At 33.6% G+C, this 27,567-nt stretch overlaps 1 protein-coding gene across 1 annotated transcript in view; it reads left to right on the top strand.

Annotated features, from left to right (window-relative positions):
* Nucleotides 1–27,567, top strand: part of LOC114330455 (angiotensin-converting enzyme-like) — a 333,944-nt gene that overhangs the window by 238,034 nt on the left and 68,343 nt on the right. Inside the window, exon 9 of the mRNA XM_050651261.1 lies at nt 12,578–12,718. Within this exon, the coding sequence (XP_050507218.1) occupies nt 12,578–12,718 (141 nt within the window). The remainder of the gene's footprint in view (nt 1–12,577; nt 12,719–27,567) is intronic.

Here is a 27,567-nt window from a genome sequence, read left to right as displayed (position 1 = left end):
AAAGTTAGCCAACGGCTCTCCAGTAAAGTCCATCTCCAACAATTAAAATACTTTGGACATGTTATGAGGGCCAACACAGAAAACATGGAAAGACTCATTATACAAGGAAAGGTAGAAGGCTGAAAATCACGAGGAAGATCCCCAACAAGATGGATCGATCAGATTACAGGAATATGCAAAAGACCTATGCATGAGTTAAAAGAAATGACCAGAGACAGAGATCTTTGGAGACGGACAATACACGACATCACGTCGACCACTACACTCCCTCCGGGAGGTCAGGATTGAAGAGAGAGATGTACATAGCCAGTGGCGTAGCTGACAGGCCCGCAGGGCCCGCAAGGCGGGGGGGGGCGACGTTAGGACGGGCCCCTTAAAGCAATCAAGCTTAATACTTCTACTTTCTTTAAATTGGGGACCAAAACATATCTTCATATAAGCATCAAAATAGGGAATTTGGAAAGAAGTAATGAAGCGGGTAATTGACGTAATTCTTACTCTTTCCGGGTGCAATTTAGCATTTCGTGGACATGTTGGTAGTTTAGATGAAAGTGAATCCCAAAAAGGCAATTTCTTGTCAATGGTTCGTTTACTAGCTAAATATGATCCTGTTTTAGCTAAATTAATTGATAAGAAAAATAACTTAAAAACAAATTACTTGAGCCCCCAAATACAAATACAAAAAAGTTGTTTTTATTCAATAATTCTTGATACTACTCAAGATATTTCAAAACACGACCAAGCTTAGTAAGCTGTAAAAATAACTTGCGATGAAAATAAGTTACCTTCCAAAGCAGAAGTTGTTGAAAGTTTTTTGAGATTTATTCGCATATTAGACCAAAGTGCAGAAGATCTTTGAAATTGAATATTGAATGAAATTCTAAAATTTATACAATCAAATCACCTTTCCGTGCACAACTGCAGAGGAAACGGGTATGATGGGGCAAGCTTCTGATATTGAAAAACAGTTTTCAATATGATCATTGTGCATCCCATAATCTGAACCTCATGTTAAATGATGCCGTTGCTGATGTACAGGAGTTTTTTTAGGATATAATTAAAAGATTATGTTTTCTTAGTGCAAGTATGAAAAGATGGGATATACTATGTACTATTATGACTTTGGATTCATCGCGTTTGCCAACACTTAAAAGGTTATGTGAAACTCTGTGCTCATCCAGACATGATGCTGTTATGGCTTTCCGACAAGTAATAAATCTTTAACGAAAATGTCATTGCTATTTAAAAAACGATGAAAAATTAGAAGTAATGCATTATTAGAGCATAATATGACTAATTTTGAATTTGTCGTTAACATTACTGTTCAATCTAAGATACTTAACTTTATTAATCTAACATCAAAACTTTTGCAATCTGAAACGGCAGAGTTAAAGGTCGCCCTTCAACTTTTTGGAAAAACTAGTGATAATCTTCGAGAAATGAGAAATTCGTTTTCCGAAACTTTAGCAAAAGCAGCAGGAATAGCAGAATAGTGGGGTATTATACCGGAATTTAAAAATAAACGGATAAAACGTATAAAAAATATTACGATGAGCTTAGCTGCGACGAAAAGATAACTTGTAACAAAAAAGTTTTGAAGTTAATGTTTTCAATGTAAATTTAGATATATTTAATATTGCAACAACTTACTAATAATAGGGTTGTCGGATTAAAATACATGTATAATAGGTTTTTATGTATATTCCCAAAAAATCTATGAACACTAACTGATGAGGACTTATTAAAGAAATGCCAAATATTGTCATGTATACATATTTTACTAATTATACTGTCATTAGTTGTCGTTAGGTTTATAATACGGGGGCCCACAAAAATTGTCACGGGGAGGCCCCCCAATCTTCAGCTACGCCACTGTACATAGCTGCATCAACTACTAGTCTTCGTAAATGATGTATTATACGGACAAAAAATAATGAGTAAGGGCAAAGTTCGGCAGATGGTGTAATAAAAATAGTTACACATACAAAAAAATGAGCTAGTAGTCAACGAAAGACAAGCGAAATATTTGAAAACAACCACGAGAAAAATATACCTACACTCAACAAGTCACAAATGTTGTCTAATTAGATGAAAATTACCAACTCAAAGCTTTAATATCGAAAGAGAATAAAAACAATGGCATATTTATGAGCGGATCCATCCTATATGGTAGACCATTTAAAGATTAAACTACAAATTATCCAGACCTACGGCAATTTCTCAAACAATAAACCACTCATTATTAGCATTCGCCAATAACTTCCCTTAAAAATATCGACCGGCTTTCCCTTTCAACTGTCGCGATCATTCTCGAAGCACAGTTCATAAATGGAAAGTATTTTTCCAGTAAGTGAAGCAGCGAACCGCAAACTGCCGGTTGCATAATAATCCGTTACCGGTGTCAGATGGCATATACGACTGCTAGATCCCGCGCAACACATTTGATAAGACACTTCTTGCAATAAAAATACCTGCCGAAACGAATTCTTGGGAAGAAAGTATACAGTCCTTCAACTTGTTTCTTGTTATGGCGTTAAATTTCATCATGGGGTTTACATGCACGCATTATCTTTTTCCTGGCAATGAATTATGTTGGTTTCGTAAATAGTAATAATAATGTGTTCATATTAGGACATTTTTTTATTACGGTAAACGTGAAGAGAAAAAAGTAGTACAAGAATTGTTTTGGTTTATTTTATAATAGTTTATGTAAACATTTTTGTCAAGTAATGGATAAACTACAACTCCCATAGAGCAGAGTAATAGCGTATGTTTTATTGTAATATTTCCTTCTTCCAAAAATTGAAGTCTTTAGAAAACAACGACGTAATAGCTGATCACTGTAATGACCTAATATTGCATAATAATAATTAGTGCATCAAGCTTAGTAGGCCTATGTCAATTGACCATAAAATTACTCTCCTCCATTGCTTTCTCCTTATAATTTGTGACATTGAGTATCTTTAGATCATCTTCTACATCCATTTTCCACCTTGTTCTGTGTCGACCTCGTCTCTGACGTTCTTCAATTGTAATTGACAGTAGTATATTCAGTAGTCTACCCTCTGACATCCTCTGTATGTGTCCGAACTATCTTAGTCGTTGGGTCTTTATTAATCCTAGTATAGCGATACGCTTTAATTACTATTTTTGCCAATTTAACATCTTAGCAGATGCTAAGAAGTTGTACGAAACCAAATGTATCCTTAACGATAATATGTTTTTGGTGTGTTCAGTTTAACAAACTGTATTCCCCATAAATTAATTACCTTATCAGACTTTATGTCAACTTCTTAAAATACAAAAAGGCTCTCATCTTTTAAAAGGCAGATGCAGTAATTTATGGCCCTTCTGGCGATTATCGCAAAACCGCCAACCAATTGACATAATAGTTGGTGGTCCGGGAAGTCAGTCTCTACACAGCATGCGAACGATGCAGACACACCCTCGCTCTCGCTAACAAACAACCCTCTTTCGAGATATAAGCAAACACACCGCTTGTTTACTCAAAATAAATAAATATATTACTGTTCGTTGTTACACTTAGTTTTAATTAATTCCGTAACCTACCAATCAGAATACTAGTATGCTGAGCTTTCCATATAACGTTCACAGATCTTCAGTTGTCCTTATGATTCAAACGCTGTTCTCCATTTTTCCTTCAAATATTTTCCTTAGTTCTTTTCGTTCCCATGTCTGCACAATTTCCTGTTTCTTTTTATTTAATATCCATACCTCTGGTGCATAATAATAATATAATATAATAATAATGGAGTTATTATTGATATTCACAGACCACCGAGTGGCACATAATAGACCGGATGCCATACTTGTTAATAAACTTACTAGGCAAACAACATTAATAGATGTGGCGATACCTAACAACAATAATCTGCTTGGTAAGCACAACGAAAAAATCGCCCAGTATAGAGATCTCGAAATACAAATAAGGAGGACAATGGAGAATGAAAAGTACCCAGAGAATACCTATTGTTCTTTCTTCTACTGGAGTCATTCCCAAGAACCTCATAGAAAACAACAAAAACTGGGTCTAAATGAACATCTTTACTAGACCATGCAGAAAGCTGTACTACTCGCGACGGCCAGAAGTGTACGAAAATTTTTGGGAGACACCTGCATTCCAAGTCACCTAGGGCTCGATAACATGGAAAGAGTCCCACCAGAGCTCAATCCTTTTGATACCCTAGGTATCTGGGATGAGTCAATTTTCTCCTTAGAGGGAGTGTGAGCCGCGTGGCTAAATCTGGATGGAGTTTATTTGTAGCAAATAATTTTAGTTACATAATATAAACTCAGTTTCTCACAGAAGTTGTACGTACAACTTGTAAGTGAAGGGTAGATTTTGATTATACTAAACAACACTAATAATTGATTTTAAAATTTAGAAACAGAAATCAAATAATATAGTCTTTTTCGCTCATCTGTACCTAAATTTGGGCTCCTCTTCTAACTAATTCAGTTACTGTTAAATGTTGTTTATCGGACCTACGAAAATCTCTTATAAAGCCGGCCACTGACGATACAGCTGCGTCGTTACAATTTTACCACAGAGAAACTGGTTTCTGTACTGCAGTACGGCAGAATTGATATCATCGACGATTTTGTCGAATGACACCGCAATATCGTGAGTGGCCGGCTTTAAATTCAAGAAAGGATTGCGAAACATTTCCTATGAGACTCTTCTGGTAGGACTTCGTTTTTTATGAGAATTATCATAATTTCTTGAATGTGTTTTATCCATTTTTACAATAATTTTCAAAATTTAAAAACTTATAATAAGTGACATTTCAAATAAATCTTTGTACTATAGAACTAATAATCTTTCTATATTTTCGTAAATAATTGACACCTCTTGATATGCAGTTATTTCTTAATAATTTATTTAATCCATAAATACACTTGCTCCCTTTCATCAGTCTATTGTGGATTTTTTCTTCTATATATTTTTGGTTTTCGTGTTATAATAATTGTTCCTAGATACTCTAAACTCCCAACTTTCTAGAATCAGTATGTATTTTTATTTATTTGTACTGTTAAATATGTACTTTCCTCCTACTCTTACTCTTGGTCTGTGCATTCCATGTACATATTTTGTTTATGTTCTTTTTATGTTCTGTTTATAGTTCTTTTTTATGACTCTTTCTTCTAATGCTTTAGATAACCGTTATAACTTTCTGTTTACTTCTTGCTACTATGTACTACTATATCATCAGCGAACGGGAGGGATTGTTGCTTTTTATGATACACAATTCTTTTTTATTTATATTGGCTTTCCGCAGCACGTTTTCCAGGATATGACATTAAGAGAAAATATGAAAGTAGTTCACCTTGCCTAACCCCTTCATTTACTAGGAAACTGTGTTATATTGCATGATTTATTATTAGTTAATTTTTTGTTAGTTGTATCATTCTAAAAAATTTTGTGCTTATTTCTACTTCTCAAAGTGATTGTCATTCAAGTAATTTTAAAATTGTCTGTTAATCTTAATCTATTATTTAGGTTTCATCAATATGATCTAGTAGAATATAAAACCTCTTAACACGTTGGCTCCCAAATGAATCACCGGTGATATACCCTATTCCACGAATATACGCATCTGTTGGATTATTTCGACAACGAATATTTTATTGTTCAAAATATGAAGAACGAAAATAAATTGCAAATTACATTGCTGTTTAATTGAATAATTATTAGAGCCATTTACTTTCGTACTTCTTGTGTTGCACACTGAAATATTCGTTGTCGCGATAATCCAAAACAGTCGTATGTTGGTGGAATGAACCATACATCAGCTTCAGTCGCTGTTATACCGGTATAAATTTGTATAGATTTCTGTCTGGTACCAAGCGCACTGCGGTTATAACTTTATTCTCCGATTCATAGGGGTCACTCTGGACAACTTAAATGTCATACTGAAATAACTTTTAGGCGGGATTTGCTTGTGATCACCGGTGATTCACATGTTATCTGAATGAATCAGAAGAGTATAGTTTCGTTTTTCGCCTGGTACCTTTCTGATTTGTTTAAAGAGGACACTTTTGAACAAGAATCCGCATAAGAAATTTCAGAAAATTTTTTATACCTAGCATGGATTAAATAGTTGCCCAAATGCTCCGGCGCTGTTTGGAATGTGTTCAAAAAATACACTAAGATAATAAATTTTTATCTGTTAAAATATATATTTTTTTCTGTAACTTTTTATATTAAAATATTCAGCAAATAATCCGTTGGTTGTTTGAATAATAGTCGTCGAATCTTACTATTTTCTTATTACTTTTGCAACTTGACTAAAATGAATCACCCCTGATGTCCACTTGTCCGACATGTTATTAGGTTCACTTACATCCCATCGGCATACTCTGTTTGCCCGATTTTATATACCAACGATATATATGGTCATTTAAACTATACTCTGCATGGTATCACCGGTGATACACATGGTCCAGAAATAAACTAAAAAGGTTGATCACCGGTGATACATATGGTACCACAACGCAGAATCATCACAGTATCATTGGTAGCCAACGTGTTAATTTCTATAAATATTTTTACGATGCAAACAAAATGCAGATACTTGTATAGTAGACCTGGATCCCTCGTACCAAAAAAAGTTGATTAATAGCAAGCTGAAAATTTGTTAATAGCTTAACGGTGTCTAGTTGGACAAATTTTGATGTATGGGAACACTGGAACAGGGAAAGTTTTAATCGTGGAACAGGTTAAAAATTTGGAACGTCAGACTACAAAAACGTTCCATGTATTTTGTCGGACAGAACTTCCAATTGATTTGTTACTATTTCATTAAACTCTCATGCAAAAATCAGATTGGTGTTTATCACCAACTGGGTATTTTAATGAGTAGAACACGAACTACATATCAAATGACAGGAATCATGTTGGTTAGTAATAGCAGTCTGATTTTTGCATGAGAGTTTAATAAAAGGGTAACAACTAGTGTTGCCAGGTCCGATTTGTTTTTAATCGGTACATAAGCAAAAACAAATCGGGATTTAGGGTTGTAGATCGGGACAAATAAACAACAATAGCCCAGTAGTAAATAAAAGTCTCTAGCATTAAAACGAAGCGAGTTACGCTCAAAATAAAGTTGGCTTCTTTTTTTGGTAAAAAAAAGTGAAAATCTCCCCCTATTTAGCACCGTAAATAAAATTAATCGTTATCGCTTTACCATTTACTTTATATGTGTAATGTTTATCCGATCTGTAAGGTTTACGGGTTGTGAGTGTTTAGTTTTGAAAAAAATTGGTTTTATAGTAAAAAAAAATTCTTAAAATATTGGAAAATGCCCTTTTTTCAAAATAACTTAAAAAGTATTAGGGATACTAAAAATCTCAAGGAGTAAAAAGTAGGTAGGTTTTGCTTTTATAAATATGATAGATTTATTTTGTTTTTCTGTTAGACAAAAATTAGTTCAAATATGGCTGTTCATATTTTGCATACACTCGTGATTAGCGACTCGTTCAGGCCCTTTCAATCATGTAAAAAATACATAAGTAAAGTAAATTGTTTGTAAAGCGGTAACGATTAATTTCATTTGGAGTGCTAAGTAGCGGGAGAATTTCATGATTTTTTTACCAAAAAAAAAGGAGTCAACTTGATTTTGAGCATAACTCACTTAGTTTTGATACTAGAAACTTTTTTAAAACATAAAAATAAAGCTTTATTAAAAATGTTTTAATAGTTTTTTCCGGAAAAGTGCTTCATTTCTTGGTTATTTCATGTTGAAATATTTGATTCGGAATTTGACGAATAATAACGTACTTTTCATGAGCTACAACTTTGCTTTTGCTGAGTCTATAGACTTTACGGGTTCACAATTTTTTTCATTTTTTTATATTAGTCTACATTTTTGCTAAGAATATTTTTTTCGATCAAATACTTACTTTTTGAGTTATTTGTGAAAATCGTCTGAAAACGTGATTTTTTTGTCGAAAAATAAACATTTTCAAAACGAAAAATTTTCAACTAACGAAATTCAATAGTAAATAACTCGAAAAGTATTACGCAAGTTAAAATTCTATAGAACTAAAACTGCTTAGAATTAGTCAATTTATCCATCTCCGGACTTATTTTAAACGCGCGGTTTTTCACCCCAACTAGGGGTGACTGTCACTCCCGAGTAAAAGCAACCAACGGCACAAGCCGTCCAAATTTTCATGCAATTCGGAGTTTATCCTGAAAATTACTCGGTATCGCCGTATTTCCCGTTCATTTACTGGACTACAAGGTGTTTCTATATGTAATCTGTATTTAATCCTACATAATAATATTCAGACGAAATTACAAAAAAAATCGTAGATTAAGTAAATTATTTATGTTTTATTAAAATTATAGTTTTCATTAGATTTTGCCGCTTTTAGGAGTGCCTTGTTTTTATAACATAGTTATAAAATTCACTGCAAGTCCTCCTGAAATTGGTTTTTGTGGGTGAAAATCGGGACATTTAGTGTCCCGATCAGGTACAAATCGGTACGCGTCCCCAGACCCCTGAAAATCGGGACGTCCCGCGCAAATCGGGACACCTGGTAACGCTAGTAACAACAGTGGCGGCTCGTGGCTTTAGGGACAGGGTCGGCAAGGATTTTGTCTCCTCAGATAGGTATACCATCTCATTAAAAGGCTTCAATCATCGTAGAAAATTTTTGGGTTTTGTTTTTTTTATTTTTTTTTTTTTTGTTTTTTCACATAGATTTAGAACCTAAACATGTTTATAAATTAACTTTAGTCTATGGTGTTTGCACGTAGCAAAATGGATTATAACATCATCGTAAAATTTATTAATGTGTTGGAGAGATTTTAATAGTTTTTTTCTATTGACATTTGAGAAAAACTTGACATTCTCTTTTGTTTCATGATGTTTCGACAATACGTTTTGACACTTTTGAGACAAGAGAAATCCCGTTCATTTAAGAGGATCGGAACGTATTTTCGGCTGCAATGCTATTCAAATGGGGATTCATTTTTTTTTCAAATCCTGAGAAAACTAATAAGTATTTTGGAAAAATTTAAACGCAGAATGAAAGATTACGTTATTAGCGAGGGCCGAAAGTTCCTGAGAACTTCTACAATGTTTATTTTAATAAGTTACAGGGGTGATAAAACTAAGAGAAAATTTAGTGTGATTTTTAAATTCAAATATCTCATTCAAAATAAACTTTTTATTTATTCTAAGGGACTTTCGGCCCTCGGTAATAATTTAGTCTTTCATTCTGCGTTTAAATTTTTCAAAAATATTTATTGGTTTTTTCAGGATTTGAAAAAAATGAACACAATGCCGTGGTAATATTTTCCAAATCTGTCTTTGTCTTACAACGCACTCAACCGAATATAATATTGTCAGCATATATTGTCAGTCAGACACTGACAATCAGTGACAATTTTAAATATTTGACATTGCATCGGGAATATTTTGAGAAATTGATTAAATATTATTGATATATAGTGTATTTGATAAATAATTGATTTAAGACGTGAACTTAATAAAAAGTTATTTATTGTGTATTATTTGTGAAAGATCCAAGCAGAGAATACATCAGATATATCCTGTGATCCAAGTATTTTGTTGTTAGAGATGTTCAAAATTGTAAGCGTTCCAAAATAACAACATATTATTAAAAAATCACTTTAACACTTTTCCTCTTTTCTCGATTGATTATTAGTTTTTGTTGTACAAATAAATTATTACAATCACTGAAAACATAGTTAGTGAAAAAATTATCACATTTATTAACTGAATTAATAATTTGCAATTATAAAAATAACAGTTATCCAAGAACATTCAAAAGCCATCTCTTTAAATTAATTATGACATTTTCAAGTAGAATGACATTCTAGTAATGTTTACATATCCACACCAGTGTGAATTTTACTACACGTAATTTGCCGTGTAAAGACAGAAAAAGTAGGGATACACGTAAAATATTTGCAAATTATGTACCCATAGCCTTAAGGCAAAAGTTGGTAGCAATGAGAGAATTGAGGAGCTAATTTTCATAACCCCACATGTCCACATTGGCTATTTTTTCAGGAAAGTAAAAAAACCGATTCACCTATATTATTTCACCACAACATATTTATGTAATATAATTATAATTCAGTATTGGTTTATGAGCTAAGAAAACTACTTGTTTGTGTAGAAAGTGGTATAACAAATTAAAAATTTGATATAAAAGTTGTTAGATGTGGGGTTATGCATGAAACACATGTCACATGTGGGGTTATGAACATAACAGGTTTGGATATGTGGTGTTTTGATCAAATCAATTTACTATAGTTTAGCATAACGGGACCTCCGACGTTGAACGTTTTTTGTTATTATGAACCTACCAACTAATTGGTCCTGAAAAAGTTTTTCGGGTTTCGAATAAAGTGTCTTCCGAAATGGACGGGCATCACTAGGCCAAACTACACAATATTTAAAAGCTTTATCTTTATGTAAGCAACCTATGAACACACAACCACCAACAGGAGCAGCGTATCTCTTTTCTTAAGAAGTTAACGCTTTGGAACTGTCTTTTGTCTTTTTCGTGATCCAGAACTTGCTCTTCTAACTAATACTAATTCACTATCTAAATTACCTTCATTTAAACTCATAATTTTACTTAAGCACAAACTAACATTAAATTATAACCTTCCTCTGAAACTAACCTAAGATTGTATACTGTCAACAATAACAATCAAATCAAAACCATGTATTTAAGTCACGTGATTGGAATACTTACTTCTCTATGGATGAATAGAAAATGTGGGGTTTTGCTATAACCGTCACATATCAGATGTGGGGTTTTGCTTTAAACACCTACTTTTAAATTAATATTATAACTGGAAATATGGGTTTTTGATCAGCAATAAACATGACAGGCAATGCGTTTTAAAATAAGGAATTAGAAACATCTCTCCTCTAAAAAAAATATTCTTGGACTATAAATATTCTAATATAATTTATTAATTTCGGGAACAGCTTGTTGCAATGAATTGCAGTATATAAAATTATACATATTTTGTAACTTATTCCATCTTCCGAAAATATTTGGATCAGCATATAAAACTTTTAATTAATTTTCTTAGTTTATTTGATTAAAGAATGATGGATAGTTTTAATAAACTTGTCTAACAGATATTTTGAAATTTCTTTGTCGTAACTTTTAAATTTTTGTAAATCTTCAAATTAAAAAAAAATGAGTATCTCTTTGCACAAGTAATAATAGTATCAAAAATTTCAAAATATACTTGTTTTTCGAGATCTGTGTCATACTTTTGTCTTTTGTGGGGGTGTTCGGAAATATCAAGCGACTCCAAAACGTCACTGCGTATATATTGAAAATTACTATCTCCAGAGATTTTTTACCAGCTTTGTTATTCTATTTTTGGAATAAATAATGTCAGTTGACTGATTTTGAACAACATTGAATATCACATCAGTTTGGGTAAACACTTTTTTAAAAATATGTAAAAAAATTATTAAAAGAATAATCATTTAGTAAAGTTTTCAAACCGATTGCTTCACGGATCGAGATATCACCACTTGCAAAATTGTCGCCTTTATTAATAAAATTAAAAAATTCCAAAAACTGTTTACGAAAATCTGCTACAGTGAAAACTAACCGAGACTTAAAATTCCAAAAGCTACTTTATTTCATAAATAATTTCATCCCGAGCGCAGTATTAGCAGGGTACGTGGCTTGGTACTTGCCTTGCTGGTGTCTGCCCATCACCAATCGGCAGATTGGTATCTGCCGGACTCTGTCATTCAAATACGGCTGAAATTGTGGTGAAATGTATAATTGGTTTCCTATCGGCTAATATTCCACAGCGCTTCTTACAAGTAAATCGTAAATCTATGGACGCCTTGCCGTCCCTGTCGAAGCAGATCTTATAAAAAAGACTTCACACAATCGCAATCGGATGCATGGCTGGGATTATTAATTTGAAAAGTTTCTTACGCGTAGGGATCCGACTTCTCCGATTCTGTCCGACAAAATAAATGGGACGTTTTCGTAATCTGACGTTCCAAATTTTTAAACTGTTCCACAAATAAAACTTCCCCTGTTCCAGTGTTCCCGTATATCAAAGTTTGTCCGACTAGACACCGTTAAGCTATTAACAAATTGTCAGCTTGCTATTAATCAACTTTTTTTTGGTACAAGGTATCCAGGCCTATAGCTTTAATTACCAAATCATTCCGATACTCGTAATAATACAGATTTTGCGGAACATGGGCGACGGGACTCGGGACGGGACTGGCGCTTTCTCCCATGCAAGAAAGTAAGACGAAATGCGGGACAAAGTGCGGAATCGCGTTCCGCATGCATCCCTTTAGACTTTAGAGGAAGGGTAATAGATACAAACAAAGATATAGTACATTTTATATGGCGAAATAACTTTAGAATACCTCAATTATTATGTATAAAAAATTTACAGGAACTGTTCAGATAATTCCTGAAGCTATAATTTGGCATAAAAATATTAAAACAATCAATAACAGACTTTTAATTTATTAAAATCAGTGATAATTATATACCATTCTCTTTGTTTCAGGTATTTCGTTAGCACGATTCTCCAGTTTCAAATCTACCGTTCCCTGTGCATCGCCGCAGGACAGTACTCGCCCAATGATCCTGCTAGACCTCTCCACGAATGCGACATTTATAGGAGCAAAGAAGCAGGAAGGATCCTTACGTAAGTCTTGGGTTTTTCTCGTTATTAACAAACTGTAAGATATATTTCTTTAAAAAATGTTCCTTATTAGGAAAAAACAACGTGGTGCGTATTGCAGAAGTAAACATTTTGAAATCTTTCACCAGGCACTTAGATAACGACGATTTTAATTGATGTGAAATACAATGTAATACTATTATGGTACATTTAATTATACAGTTATGTAGTTCATAATTTATGGAAACAGTCCATAATATTATAAGTTGGTTATTTTCGGAAGTAAAGCTGATGAATATCGATTTTATATTTACTTTTTTCTACAACTAACTAAAAATACATTACATTATAGGTATGACATAGTGGTTATATCATAGAGATGTTATGTTATAGAGATAATGTTATAGCAAGATTCTTCTTCTTTGTGTGTATCCTTATGCGTTTTAGATTCGGATTGTTTATTTAAGTTTGTCGCTTATCCATTTTCAACGAAAACTTTTCGTTTATAAATTTGCAAAAGTCTGTGTGTTATTGCGTTGCCGCTCCTGCATTACTTAGAGCAGATGTATCGATGGATTCTTATGTAGTTTTGTCTTCTGAATCCAAATCTGAAAACGGCATTTCGATATCTCTAACCGTCTTCGAGATAATCGACCTCAAAATCTAAAATGTGACGTCACAAGGCTACTTTTTTAATCTGAATTATTTGTTAAGCAAAGCAAATGTTATTATTTACATATGAGTTTGACACTTCGTGTATTAATAAAATATAAATGACATTTTATAGTGAATTTAATTATTATATAAAATAATATGTGTAATAAATGTATAAAAATACAATTTGAGTATATTTTGAAAGCAATGATACATATTATACTATATTAATAATGAATCAGTAGAAACGATTATATATTTAAATTTGGTAAAAACTCCACTCGACCAGCGCACGACCACACAACTCAAAACACAAGTACGCAAATACGGTTGCGTGCAGCGTGGCGCAAAGCCGTGGAATTTACGAGACTCGCTCGGTCTGTAGATCCAAGTAAGTTCATCAGTAAAAAGTATCTTTATCATGTATGTATTATTTATTTTACAATATTGGAAAATTGTTATTTAAAATGTGGTTTGGAATAAAAAAGTATGTTCTGATATATGAAATTACATCCTTCTAATGGAAAAAAATATTTGACGAATTTTCTCAAATTATGGATACCAACATCATTTTCATTTATAACTCTTGTATTTTTAATTTGACGAAGAAAAGTTATTCTTCATAAAAATCTCTTCTTGGTCTAAGATTTATGATGCAACCATCATGAATCAAATTTTATTAATTTTATACGAGGTATGTAAAAAAATATGAATTTCGAGTAAAGTATCTTTATAGTTCACAACATTCAAATAGGGCTTTGCATCGATTGTCATTTGTTTCGAGCTTCTGTCATGTGTCACATAATATTAATATATCTACGACATACGTCTTTGGTTTGTATCATTGGTTATACCAATAACGTATGACGTAGATATATTAATATTATGTGGCACATCACAGAAGCTCGAAACAAATGACTGTGAATGAAAATCCCTATTAGAATGATATACTTGCACATTAAAACATAATTTTTAATTCTAAACAGCTTTTCGTAATAGTAATTTTCTATATTATGAATTTAAATACGTATACATATAAACAAAGTTTTCGTTATAATAATGCTCGCATTTTCAGCTTGTTTTGTCTAATTTCGGATATCCTCATTTTTTTGTTTAGTTTCCTTTATTCTATCGCGTTAAAAACTCTTTATTTAACGCTTTTATGTATTTTCGTGACCATTTTCAGTTTCATGTCAGTCTGGTTTTGATCATTGTCTGTTTTGTATTGAGGTTTTTGAAGCTATTGGCGTTCTTCTTCTTCTTCTTAGCCTTCTATCGTCCACGTTTGGACATAGGCCTCTCCCAACTCCTTCCATCGGTCTCTATCCTGAGCAACATATTTCCAATTCGTTCCGGCTACTCTTTTAATATCATCAACCCATCTCATCTGTGGTCTTCCTCTCGGTCGTTTACTTTGGTAAGGTCTCCAATGTTGTATCGTTGCATTCCAACGTTGGTCTTTTTGTCTAACAGTGTGGCCTGCGAAGCTCCATTTAAGTTTGGCAACTTTTGTTGTTATGTCCTCGACTTTTGTTTTTGATCTTACCCAGTCGTTCCTCTTTTTATCTTCCATAGCTTTCCATAGCTCTTTGTGTTGTGGCTAGTTTATTCATATTTGCCTTGGTTAGGGTCCAGGTTTGACACCCATATGTCATGATAGGAAGGATGCACTGGTTGAACACTTTGGTTCTCAAATATTGAGGTATTTTGCGGTTCTTAAGTATCCAACCAAGTTTTCCAAATCCTGCCCATGCTAGTCTTGCTCTTCTATTAATTTCCGCACTTTGGTTTTCTTTGTCTAGTTTCAGGATTTGGCCTAGGTAGATATATTCCTGGATTTTTTCTATCTCACTGCCATTTATAGTTATGCGTCTGGGGTCATCTGTGTTTGTCATTATTTTTGTTTTCTTCATGTTCATTTTCAGGCCGACGTATTGGGAGCTGCCTGCGAGTTCCTCCATCATAATTTGCAGTTCCTCGAATGAGCTCGCTATAATCACAATGTCGTCAGCGAATCTGAGGTGGTTTAGCTTCTTGCCATTAACGTTAATGCCATAGGTTGACCAATTTGTCGTTTTGAAGACGTCTTCTAGTGCTAGGTTGAAAAGCTTTGGCGATATTACGTCTCCTTGTCTCACGCCTCTCTTAATAGAGATGGGATTTGTATTTTCGTCTAGTTGTACTATCATAGTTGCATTTTCATATATATTATGTATTAGTTGTCTATATCTCGAATCTATTCTACAATTATTAATAGCTTGTTCTATGGCCCACATCTCGATACTATCAAACGCCTTTTCATAGTCTACGAAGGCAAGAAATACGGGTAGTTGGTATTCATTTGCCTTCTCTATCAATGTTCTCATTGTCAGCAGATGGTCTGATGTACTATATCCTTTGCGGAAGCCAGCCTGTTCCACTGGTTGGTTGGCGTTACCTCGTCCAATATATTTTTATCCCTATTTTAGAGTTTTCTTTTTCTAAATTTTTTCTTGATTTTTATCTCTTACTGAGTTGGCTCACCTTCAATTGTTTGTTTTTAAAAAACTCATATAGAAGTAAAAACTTCAACTTGTATTCTGGTATAAAATCGTTTATTAAAAGACTATCTAAAAGGTCATCCAAATGGATTGCAAAACGTTTTTGTTCTAATTCAGAACATCTTCAGTGCCTAGAATGAAATATTTCCACGTTAGACTAAAGCAAAGAAGTTAAAATTGTGACTGTTAGAAAGAAAAAACCTGTGGGAATACTTAGATTCTGCTAAGTAGTTTGAAACTAGCACACTATTCAAAGTGGTTGCCCCATAATATACTAACAATAATAATATATTAACAAAATATATTAATAATATAATTAATGTAATTAATATTTATAATATATTAATACCTATAATATAATAACAAAACATGGTGACTACAAGTCGATGTTATTAGATATAATAGAACACATGCTCAAAGGGCAACATGGTTCCCTGCTCGAGAATGCTAGGTCCTTTGAGCATGTGTTCTATTATATCTAATAACATCGACTTGTAGTCACCATGTTTTGTTAAAATAACATATTTAACCATATATGGGGTTACCATTTTGAACAGTGTGCTAGTTTCAAACTACTCAGCAGAACGTAAGTATTCCCACACGCTTTTTCTTTCTAAGTTACAATTTTAACGTCTTTGCTTTAGTCTAACGTGGAAATACTTAATTCTAGGCACTGAAGATGTTCTGAATTAGAACGAAAACGTTTTGCAATCCATTTGGATGACTTTTTAGATAGTTTTTTAATAAACGATTTTATACCAGAATACAACTTAAAGTTTTTACTTCTGTATGAGTTTTTTAAACTATGGTATATAGCCAACTATTGAGTTTTTCCCATTGATTTTTGTTTGTTTTTACTTTTTCTTTTTCTTACTGCGCCGTCTCCTTTACGAGGTTGGCGATCTAAATAGCAGTTAGAGCTTTGAAAACTACTACACGAAAGGTTTCTGCAAGTTAATGGTCAAACCATTTCCTGAGGTCTTTCAGCTACAAGTTCTGGTATCTTCCGACTAATCTTTTGCCCTGTACTTTACCTTACAATATGATGTGAAGTAATTCATATCTTTTACCTCTCAATTTTGTCCATTGTCCAAGTTTCACATCCATGCGGCAAGACAGGGTAAATGTAACATCTAATCATTCGGATTCTGAGCTCTAGACTAAGGTCAGTTTAACCTGGCGGTTATAACCGGTCAAAAAAACCGGTTATTCCAAAACCGGTGTTAGGTTTTTTTAGTCATAGCCAATACCAAATAAGTTACATTTACATTGCGCTTTAGTTTGCGGTACTACATTCGAATCGATATCAGTCCATAATATCAGTATAGAAATCAGTCATCAGTGTTGTAATAGTTATTTTCCTAACAAGTGCAGAAAGTCATTCTTTTCCGCACGCGACTGCAGTTTGCCGAACGACGCGAAGCGGGAGTTCGGCAAGCAGTCGAGTGCGGAAAAGAGACTTTCTGCAAGAGTTAGGAACAATATTTTTTCTAAGAGTCTTTAAAAAATTACCAAATCTTAACCTTTAACTACCCGCGCATCAAGTTATGACATAATTACACGCGTGGCGTACTTTATACGCCACAAGGAAATACACAACAACAGCGGATTTGTTTTTTTTTTTTGAAAAAATACCCTTAGTTGATTGTTATAAACCTTATTTGGCATCAGTGAATACTTGGAGTTCCTTCTCAGTAAGCCAATTGGGATTTATAACTGGAATTACGGAATAACTGGATTCCATTTTTTATAATAATTTTTTTGAAATGTGATTTTTTACGGGAGGAAAAGTATTGATTATAAAGAAAAATATATTTTGTGCCATAATGACTAAAAAACAATTGAAATATGTACTTATATTACTACTTATATTACTATAATCGTGGCGCATATTGTGCACCACCGGAAACAACAAATAATAAACTGTAAATTACGATCTTCCCAGAACGCCGATTATAACGAAACTAAAACCAAATTGTAAAGCACATTCCAGTGATAGGTTAGAGACATAAACAAGGTCAAAAATTAAATTTTTAAATATATTTGCAGTAGAATTCTTATATCTGGCGTACAAAATACGCCAGCGCGTGTAGTTAAAGGTTAATCAATTAATTTAATTAATATGATTATTTCATTCATAGGAGATTCTGACCAATAGAAAGCTACAGAAATCTGAAATAAATCGATAATTTTTGATAATCTCCCGTCGTTAAGTATATTACGTCAGATGCCCTTCGTTGCTACGAAAAAATACATTCAGTGACATTAATGACAATTAATGTTTTAAAAATTATAAAAGTGATGACTTTCAATCGTCAAATATTTATAAAAACTGTGTGTTTAATGGTACTTACATAAATAAATTACAATAAAATTTTGGTTTTGAACAGTTTTATTCATGAAATAATCGCAACAAATTGCACTCGACCTCTGAAATTAATATAGAATTTTTGCTCTCGTGACACTTTGACATAATTTCACTCGCCTTCGGCTCGTGAAATTAAAACTGTCAAAGTGTCACTCGGGAAAAATTCAATAATTTCAGAGCTCTTGTGCAATTACTACTGAAAATACATACACAAATTAATTCATTGACAAGGCTGTCAAAACCAAACTTTCAATATAATTAGTTAGCATGACGACGATCTTGGTTTCCATGACGATGATTCAAAATGACTGTTATTGTCTACCGATTTGACTTTCGAATATTATGTCAAAATAATTTTATTTCATCGAATTGTCGCGTTAATTTCATTAAAACAGGAACACAATAAGATATATTTGAAATAAATTAATAAATAATATCTAAATATTAGTTTATTGCACGTATTATAATTACTTTAAGGCCATATTAACATATCTAAATTAACATATTGGCGAATGGATTTAGTGTCCGCAGTCATATAAACCCAAACAAACAACAACAAATTAACATAATATCTAAAGTAACACGTGTGCGGAAAAGTAACACGCGTGCGGAAAAGTGAAACTTTCTAAACTAAAATGCGTGCGCAAAAGTAGACATTTTTGCACGCTCGTAGAAAAAATAGGTTTCAGTCAGCTTAAAGTTTCTCATTTATGCACGGTGGCGAAAAATTTTCCTATTTTTTCTCTAAATTCAGTATTTTTTCCACTTATCCGGTTTTTTACCGGTTATTACTTTAAAAATAAAAAAACTGGTTATAACCGGGACAAAAAAAAAACAACTGGAAAACCGATTATTGCAAAAGAAAAAAACCGGTTTTAGGTTATAACCGGTAGGTTTTTTCTATCCCTAGTCTGATTTGTAAAAAATGTTTTCATAAGCATGAGTGTTTTTGTTGCTTGTTAGATTCTTGATAGGATTCTTCAGTTTCAAATCTGCCGTTCGCTGTGAATCGCCGCAGGACAGTACTCGCCCAATGATCTTGCTAGACCTCTCCACAAGTGCGACATTTATTTATAGGGGCAAAGAAGCAGGAAGGATCCTTACTTAAGTCTTAATTTTTTCTCTCATTATTAACAAACAGTTTCTTTAAAAAATGTTCCTTATTAAAAAAACAACGCAGTGCTTTGTAAACAGTGTTTAGAAGTAAACATTTTGAAATCTTTCGCCAGGCACTTAGATAACGACAATTTTAATTGCTGTGAAATAAAAGGTATAGGGTAATACGGTAATGGTACATTTCTTATACAGTGAGTGCATAATGTATGGAAGCACTCCACAATATTATAAGTTGATTATTTTCGGAGGTAACGCTGAAAAAGGTCGATTTTATATTTATTTTTTTCCTTTCTAACAACTAATTAACTTTTACCACTATTGCCTATACTGCAATACTACCTATACTAACATAGAAATAATGTTTAAAAATTCTTCTTCTTCGCGTGAAGCCCTATTCCTTTTAGCCTCGAATTGTTTATTTTCATTTCCAGGTCAACATGTTTTTAATTTATTAGTATTGTCTGTTTTGTATTTAGGTTTTTGAAGCGGTTATTTTTGCTTCTTCCAATTTATTTCTATCCCTACCTTTCATAGTTTTTCGTGTATAATTATTCACCTTTTGTTATAGTCTATTTTGATGAGTCTTTCTTTTTTTTTCCTGGCTCTTTTCCTAACTTCATCTTCATTTTTATTTCTTGCTGAGTTACATTACCTTCAACTGTCTATTTTCACTTCTTCTTCTTATTGCGCCGTCTACTCTCGAAGGTTGATGATCCAAATGGCAATTGTAGCTTTTGCTCTGTACTTTACCTTCCAATATGATTTAGAGTAATTCACATCTTTCACACCTACCTCTTAACTTTGTCCATCGCTTTAACTTAAACAGCCATACAGCAAGACAGAGGCATACTTTTATGGAAGTTATCTATTCTATTATTTGTCCATTGGGATACAAATGTACGTTTATTGGTATCTTTGAAAATACTAGAATTTCTTTAACATCTAGACATATGAGTAAACCGAATATTTCGCCATGACGAAATATCGAATTTATTGTCTTGTAGTTTTTGTGAGTTGCTTTCTATTAGGATGGTACCATCAGCTTACCTTATGCTGCCTATGCTGTTTCCGTTAATCTTGATTCCACTTTCTTCTTCTTCTTCAAGTGCCGTCTCCTAATCGGAGGTTGGATATCATCATCACTATCTTTACTCTATCCACCGCTGCTCTAAAGAGTTCTATAGAACTGCATCTAAACCAGTCCCTTAAATTCTTTAACCATGACACTCTCCTTCTTCCTATACTCCTTCCGCCTCTTATCTTTCCCTGTATTATCAGTCTTAGCATTTCATATCGCGGTCCCCTCATTACGTGTCCCAGATATTGTAACTTTCTTATTTTTATTGTGTTTATTATTTCGCATTCTTTACCCATTTCTCGCAGTACTTCCGTGTTCGTTTTCCTCTGTGTCCATGCTATTCTAAGCATTCTTCTGTAACACCACATTTCAAATGACTGTAGCTTATTTATGTGTTCTTGCTTTAATGTCCAGCTTTCAAGTCCATATTGTAGTATCGAGAACACGTAGCATCTCAAAGCTCTTGCTCTCAGTTCTAAGCTAAGGTCTTTGTTGCAGAGAACTGTTTTCATTTTTACAAACGCATTTCTTGCTATTTCTATCCTGGTCCTTATTTCTGTTGTTTGATCATTTTTCTCTGAAATCCAGGTTCCTAGGTATTTGTATTTATCAACCCTTTCTATCGGCACATTTTCCAAATGTATGCTTGTTTGTATGTTTGTTTTCTTAGTTATTATCATGTATTTGGTCTTTTTTATATTCATTTTTAGTCCATATTCTTTACAGAAATTGTTTGTTTTGTTCAGTAGTAGTTGGAGTTGTTCAGCAGAGCTTGCTATAATCACGGTGTCATCTGCATATCTTATGTTGTTAATAGATCTTCCGTTAATTATTATTCCTTCACTTTGAGATAGCAATGCTTCTTCAAAAATGGCTTCACTATATGCATTAAAGAGTAATGGAGACATAATACATCCCTGCCGAACTCCTCTCCTGATTTCAATTTCTGGACTGGGTTCGTTATCTATTACAATTTGTGCTCTTTGATTCCAGTAAAGGTTTGTTATTATTCGTAAGTCCCTTTTGTCTATGTTTTTTGTCTTTAGAATTTGGACTAATTTTTCATGTCTTACTTTGGACCTCATATAATGCCTCTCTGAATATAGATTCTGATTACAGATTAAATAATAACGGTGATAAGACTCAACCCTGTTGCACTCCAGTCAGACACTCATATCTTCGGCAATTTTCATTGGTTTTTACTAGTCAACTTTTATTTTTAAGCTCTTCTACTTCTTTTATATTGACGTCAGTATGTAGCTCTTTCTTCGTAATAAAGCAAACATTAAAACCTCATTTATTCTGGTTTCAACTGTGCCACTGTATGATATTTTGTAACTCCTGATTGTACAGTATACGAGTATAAAAAGCAAGTCCTCTTTCTCCTTAACAGGTATTTTATTATTTATTTGGCAATAAAAACATAAGAAGTACTAATTATTTAGTACGAATATATTGCCAAACCTCAAGTAGGCTATGAAACATTTGAAAGTCCTTAGCAACTATTAGTTAACACTGCATATGACATTATTAAATTGATTTATTTGGTAGTACATATCTTGCTTTAAGTTTACAATAATATTTTCGAAATGAACTATCCTAACAAAGATTGTTTGAAATTAGAATAGCGCTGTCAGAAAAACAGCTAATAGTAATTTTGATGATCTTATTTTATGAAGATTGTAAAAAAGTATGAATTATACTAAACACATATACGTGAAGAATAATTACATGAAGGTAATGAGATTTACAATGTTAGGTAAGCCTATGAGTGGTAGAACAGAATTTAATTAAAAATGTATTACCTACGTGATGTGAAAGAAAATTGCCATTGTTCAATTAAAATTTTATCTGGCATCAATATGTCATGAATGGTACCATAAATAAGCAAAATTGTTATTGGGAAACAGAAAATCCATTACGATAGAGGGAAATACCGTTGGTAGTAATGGTTAAGGTAGACTATTTCGAAATGTTGCATTTCATGTTCAACGGTACCATTGTCAGACATTAGTTATTCTGGTTCAATAGGTTATTAATAATTAGTTATCCTGGGTTTTAGCCGACTCGACAACATGCCTTCACTCTTCTCTGTCTTGAGCAATCTCCATCTACTGCTCCATGCCCATAGCGTTCAGGAATCCTGCTGTAGTAGAGAGATTTTAAGCCCCTTATTTCAGTACCGTTAAACGTTATACGTTATTCTGCTCATGCGCATTAAGAGAAAAATAACGTATTACTTTATTAGCGGATAGAGAATATAAAACCCTCTATTATCTTTCCACCCAGAGTCGAGGGCGTCCACGTGGTCTTCTTCTAGTTGGAACTTCTTCCCATACCATCCTTGCTGATCTTTCGTCAGAATGTCTTCTGATAGACGAGCGGCACACCCCAAAAAAACGTTTGTTTCTCGAGATACTGACCCCGGGAAATGGGTAATTTTATTCTAACTTTATGTTTTTGATGTGCTGAAAACGAAAATGAGATTTATTTTTAATTTTAAGGGGAGAACATTGTCAAAAACTCAATTTTACCATAAAAATAAAAACAGAAATCACTTTTTTGCGTTTAAGTCGGTACAACTCTGTTCGATTTTAATACTTTTTTCTGAAACTTTTACAGCATATATTTTTCACCTTTTTGAAGACTATGGGACTTGTTGCAAGCCTTCAGTCTTATTCCAATAAAAGTCGTAGAGTTAGTTATTGTTATACAAAGTATGACCAAACTTAGCAATTCACCACACCGTGGTCAGTACTGGTCTGTACCATGTCATTTTGGGGGTGCCTGCCGCTCGCCTATGAGGTGTCCTGTCCATTGGAATACTGGTTCAATAGATTACATTATTTTTGTTGTCTGCAAAGTCTTATTGAATTAACTCTCACGGACTTTTTTATGGGAGTACTTCTTCTACTACTTTTATCTAAGCGTGCTGCCCGTTTTTCTTTAACATTTCCTCTTATTCTATTGCAAACTATTCTTTCCAAATCATTTTAGATCGATACGTGCGTTTTCCTTGAATGTTACCAAGGGAACAAGGGAAGACATTTTAAACCCTTGATTAGGTAGACATTAATTTTCCAATGTAGTAGACTCTTAATAATTATTATATTTAAAAATGAATAACCATTTTCAATTTCGTTGCAAAACGAAAACACAGCCGAAACATATTCTAGTCCAATCAGAGAGTGCCGCAAGCACCCCTACCGGTTTCGAAACTTATTAGTCTCTCATCAGGAGGCACATATGCTGCTCTCCCTGATCCAACCAAAACAAACCCCAGCGTGCAGTCCCGGATTGCAACGAACGAAATGGCATAGATGCCCTAGCGGCAACTGCTAGCAAAAAGACTAAGTTTTTACTCTAATGGCATATAAAACAACATAATGCTAATGCTATTCTACATCCCACCAGAATGAAAACAATGGGAACCTTCTCTGGTTACACCTCCGAGGCTTCTACAATTTGCAAGCCATACGGATGCTGAGACTAAGGAATATGAGGGAATTCTACAATTTACAATTCACGTCCCACCTGCTCAGCGCGGGTCGTTCGTTGCAATCCGGGACTGCACGCTGGGGTTTGTTTTGGTTGGATCAGGGAGAGCAGCATATGTGCCTCCTGATGAGAGACTAATAAGTTTCGAAACCGGTAGGGGTGCTTGCGGCACTCTCTGATTGGACTAGAATATGGTTCGGCTGTGTTTTCGTTTTGCAACGAAATTGAAAATGGTTATTCATTTTTGATTTACATTTACTCTGTGTGGAGTATGAAGGGAACCATTCTCGTTGGAACTTTACCGCGCTGAGCAGATGGGACGTGAATTGTAAATTGTAGAATTCCCTCATCTTCCTTAGTCTCAGCATCCGTATGGCTTGCAAATTGTAGAAGCCTCGGAGGTGTAACCAGAGAAGGTTCCCATTGTTTTCATTCTGGTGGGATGTAGAATAGCATTATGTTGTTTTATATGCCATTAGAGTGAAAACTTAGTTTTATTATATTTAAGTTTATTTATACATAACAATAATACTTTTTCTTGACTACAGAAAATCGAAAGTATTGCATATGGTTTAACTGGTATTGAATTAGAGATTCTAATAACAAAATATACAGGGAGTTGTATTTAAAAACCAAAGTGACTACTGATATCAGAAAAAATGTAAATATAGTAACATTGCAAGCATCAAGTTTGAAATCTCCATAATGTAGAATAGGTATTTAGTATCTATATAGTACCTACTTATATAGAATAGGTATTTACTATCCCTTTGTTTGTTTTAATTAGGCGTTTCAAGACTTTTGTCTGCTCTGTATTTAACTACACATTATTGATTCGTTTAATATTACTAGACTTTTTGTGGCGATATTTTAAAATCTTATTTTCAATTAAACTCCACTATGAACCTTCCTGTCTCATTTCAATAGCCGTATTTATTAGAATTTACATTATTAAAGTCAATATATGAAACCTGAAACCAGGAAGTACTCGTATACACTAGTTAAATATTTTGGTCAAACGCTGACCAAATAAACATACAACATCGTTAGTAGTGATGTATCATCGTCATTCTCTTTACCGTAAAACCCTGTGCTGGGTCAGCTTCCCTAATTTCATCTCTTGATCTCAATTTCTTCTTCTTTTGGTATCCTAACTCTGGATAAGTTTTTGTCTGTCTGGCTATGTTCTTCTATTCTAGGATGACCAAACGTCCCGTAAAAACGGGATTGTCCCGTTTTTTAACGATTTGTCCCGTGGTCCCCAAAAAGTCTCTCGGGACGCCTAAATGTCCCGTATTTACGTTGGGTTGATTTTATGTATCCGACTATATTTTCTTTTTTAATTATTCTTCAATTTCGGCATTTTTTTTCATTCATATTTCTTCCTCCCTTGTTACATTGTGGCCCAGTATTATTCTCATTATTTTTCTTTCAAATTTCAGAAGGTTTCCATCCCATATGTAACAACAGGTCTTATTAAGGTCTTATATAGGTTTATTTTTGTTCTCTTACTTAGAGTCTTAATTCTCATCAGACTTCTATTCATTCCATAATGTTTGTTTGCCTTTCAGAATTCTTTAGTCTGTTATCTCTTTTCTGGTTTCTCCTATTGTTACTCCCAAGTAGCTAAAGGTGGACACAGTTTTAAATTTATGGTTCTGTGTTATTAGATATTTCTGAGTTGTTGTGCCGTCCTTCCCTATCGTCATGTATTTTGATTTGTGCTTATTTATCTCTAGTCCTATTCTCGTTGCTTCCTTATCTAATTTTCCAACTGCTTTTATAAGTGCCATCTTCGTCTTCGGTATGATGACTAGATCATCTGCATATGCTACTAGTTGAAGTTGATTTCTAATGTTTTTGTTTACAAAGTTTGTCCTCCTTGTGATTAAGTACTTCCAATATCAGGTTTAATTAGTGTCGGGGAGATAGAGTTACCTTGTTTTACAATAACTTGTTTACATTAATATCCTTAGTTGTTCTGTTGAAACTGATCTTTGCTGTGGTGTTGGCTCACTGTTAGCATATGTCTTCATTTTTCTTGGATTCCAACATACTCTAGATTAAGATCCTCCATCATTTTCGTCCGATTGATTGTATCAAAAGCGCTTTTGAAATCTATGAATATTAGGTGCATTTCTCTGTTGTATTCTCTCGATTTTTGAATTATTTGCTCCACTTTATGAATGGAATTAATCAACCTCTCCTGTCTGAACTCGTTCTGGTATTTTCCTAATATTCGTTCAGTTATTGCTAAAGTTATTGCTCTGTGATTCTCGCACTCCTCCCGATCTCCTTTTTTATGTATACGTACTATGATGATACCTGTGTTCCAATCGTAAGGTAATCTGTTTTGTATCCATATTTATTGTATTAGCTGCTTTATTTCTTTATGTAATTCTCTTTCTCCGTATTTTAATGAGTCCACTGCTATTTCATATTTCCCTGCCGCTGTTCCGTTTCCTAGGTTTTAATTTGTTTTTGTACTTCTTCTTCTGTGGGTATTTCTACTTCGTCGTTATTTTGTACGGCCTTACTTCTTCCTCACAGTGTGTTTCCTCCGTAATGAATACAATTTTTTCGTAATATTCCTCCCATATTCTGATGATCTATTTGTCTTCAAATTCGGTTTCTTCTTTTTGGCTTTTTAGTCTTCTTGTTTTAATGCTGGGCGTATTTTTGGTTGTTCTGACTTTTGTGTAAAATTACTTTTTTATGGTTTTTTTCTGCCTTTCTCAACATCCTCCAGCTAAACCAGTCATTTTTCTTCTTTTTATTTGTTGCGTTGGCGTTGTTTCTCGCTTTTGTTCCGCAGTCTTGATAGTACGTAAATTGAAAATGATTTATAGGTTCCAAATTAGCTAAAATTTCATGTTTCAATAATTACATCTCCATGGAGGCCCCTTGGTTAGCTGGAGGGTATCGCCCCAAACCCTTTTTGGCAGTGGCGCACCCAGGGGGTGTTGGCCCCCACCCAGGGCATATGAAAAATATGTAAAGAATAGTAGGAAAATGTAACTTGTCTTTCACAAACAATACAAAAAAATTTCGATGCCCACGCCAACCCGCCCCTTCCCCAGAGGAAAATTCTACGTACGCTACTGCTTCTTGGATATGTCCCGTTTTTTTTAAGTTAATGATTTGGTCACCCTATTATATTCAGATCTTCTATTGTGACTTCTCCATTGTCTTAGATTCATAGTTTCCAGGTCGTCTTCCACGTCATTCAACCATGTCGTTCTGGGTCTTCTTTTTTTTGTCTTCCTATCCATGACCCACCCATGACAGTCTCTGACTTTCAACTAATCTTGTCATATCGCGCCCTTCATTTAATTCATTACTCTCATAGTTCTTCCTAATTTTCCATGTACCGTTTTCTTCTTGCACCCGGTCGTATTCTTTTCTCAGTATCTTTCTCTCAAATGTCTTTCCATCTTAATTTATGCTCCTAATTTAGAGACCATCTTAATTGGTGCTCTTCAATTCTGGCATCAATTAGTTTCACCAAAAAACAATAAATAAACAATAGATTTAATTATTTTAATATTAGTTCTAATTCATGTTGAGTTTTGGTTAGTATAAAAGTTTTTCTGTGTCCTTAACTTTCACGAATTTTACA

The sequence above is a fragment of the Diabrotica virgifera genome, chromosome 1 (genome assembly GCF_917563875.1).
Source record: "Diabrotica virgifera virgifera chromosome 1, PGI_DIABVI_V3a".
Lineage (NCBI taxonomy): Eukaryota > Metazoa > Arthropoda > Insecta > Coleoptera > Chrysomelidae > Diabrotica > Diabrotica virgifera.
The sequence above is the reverse complement of the archived record's forward strand: the minus strand, read 5'-3'. Positions and strand labels throughout refer to the sequence as shown.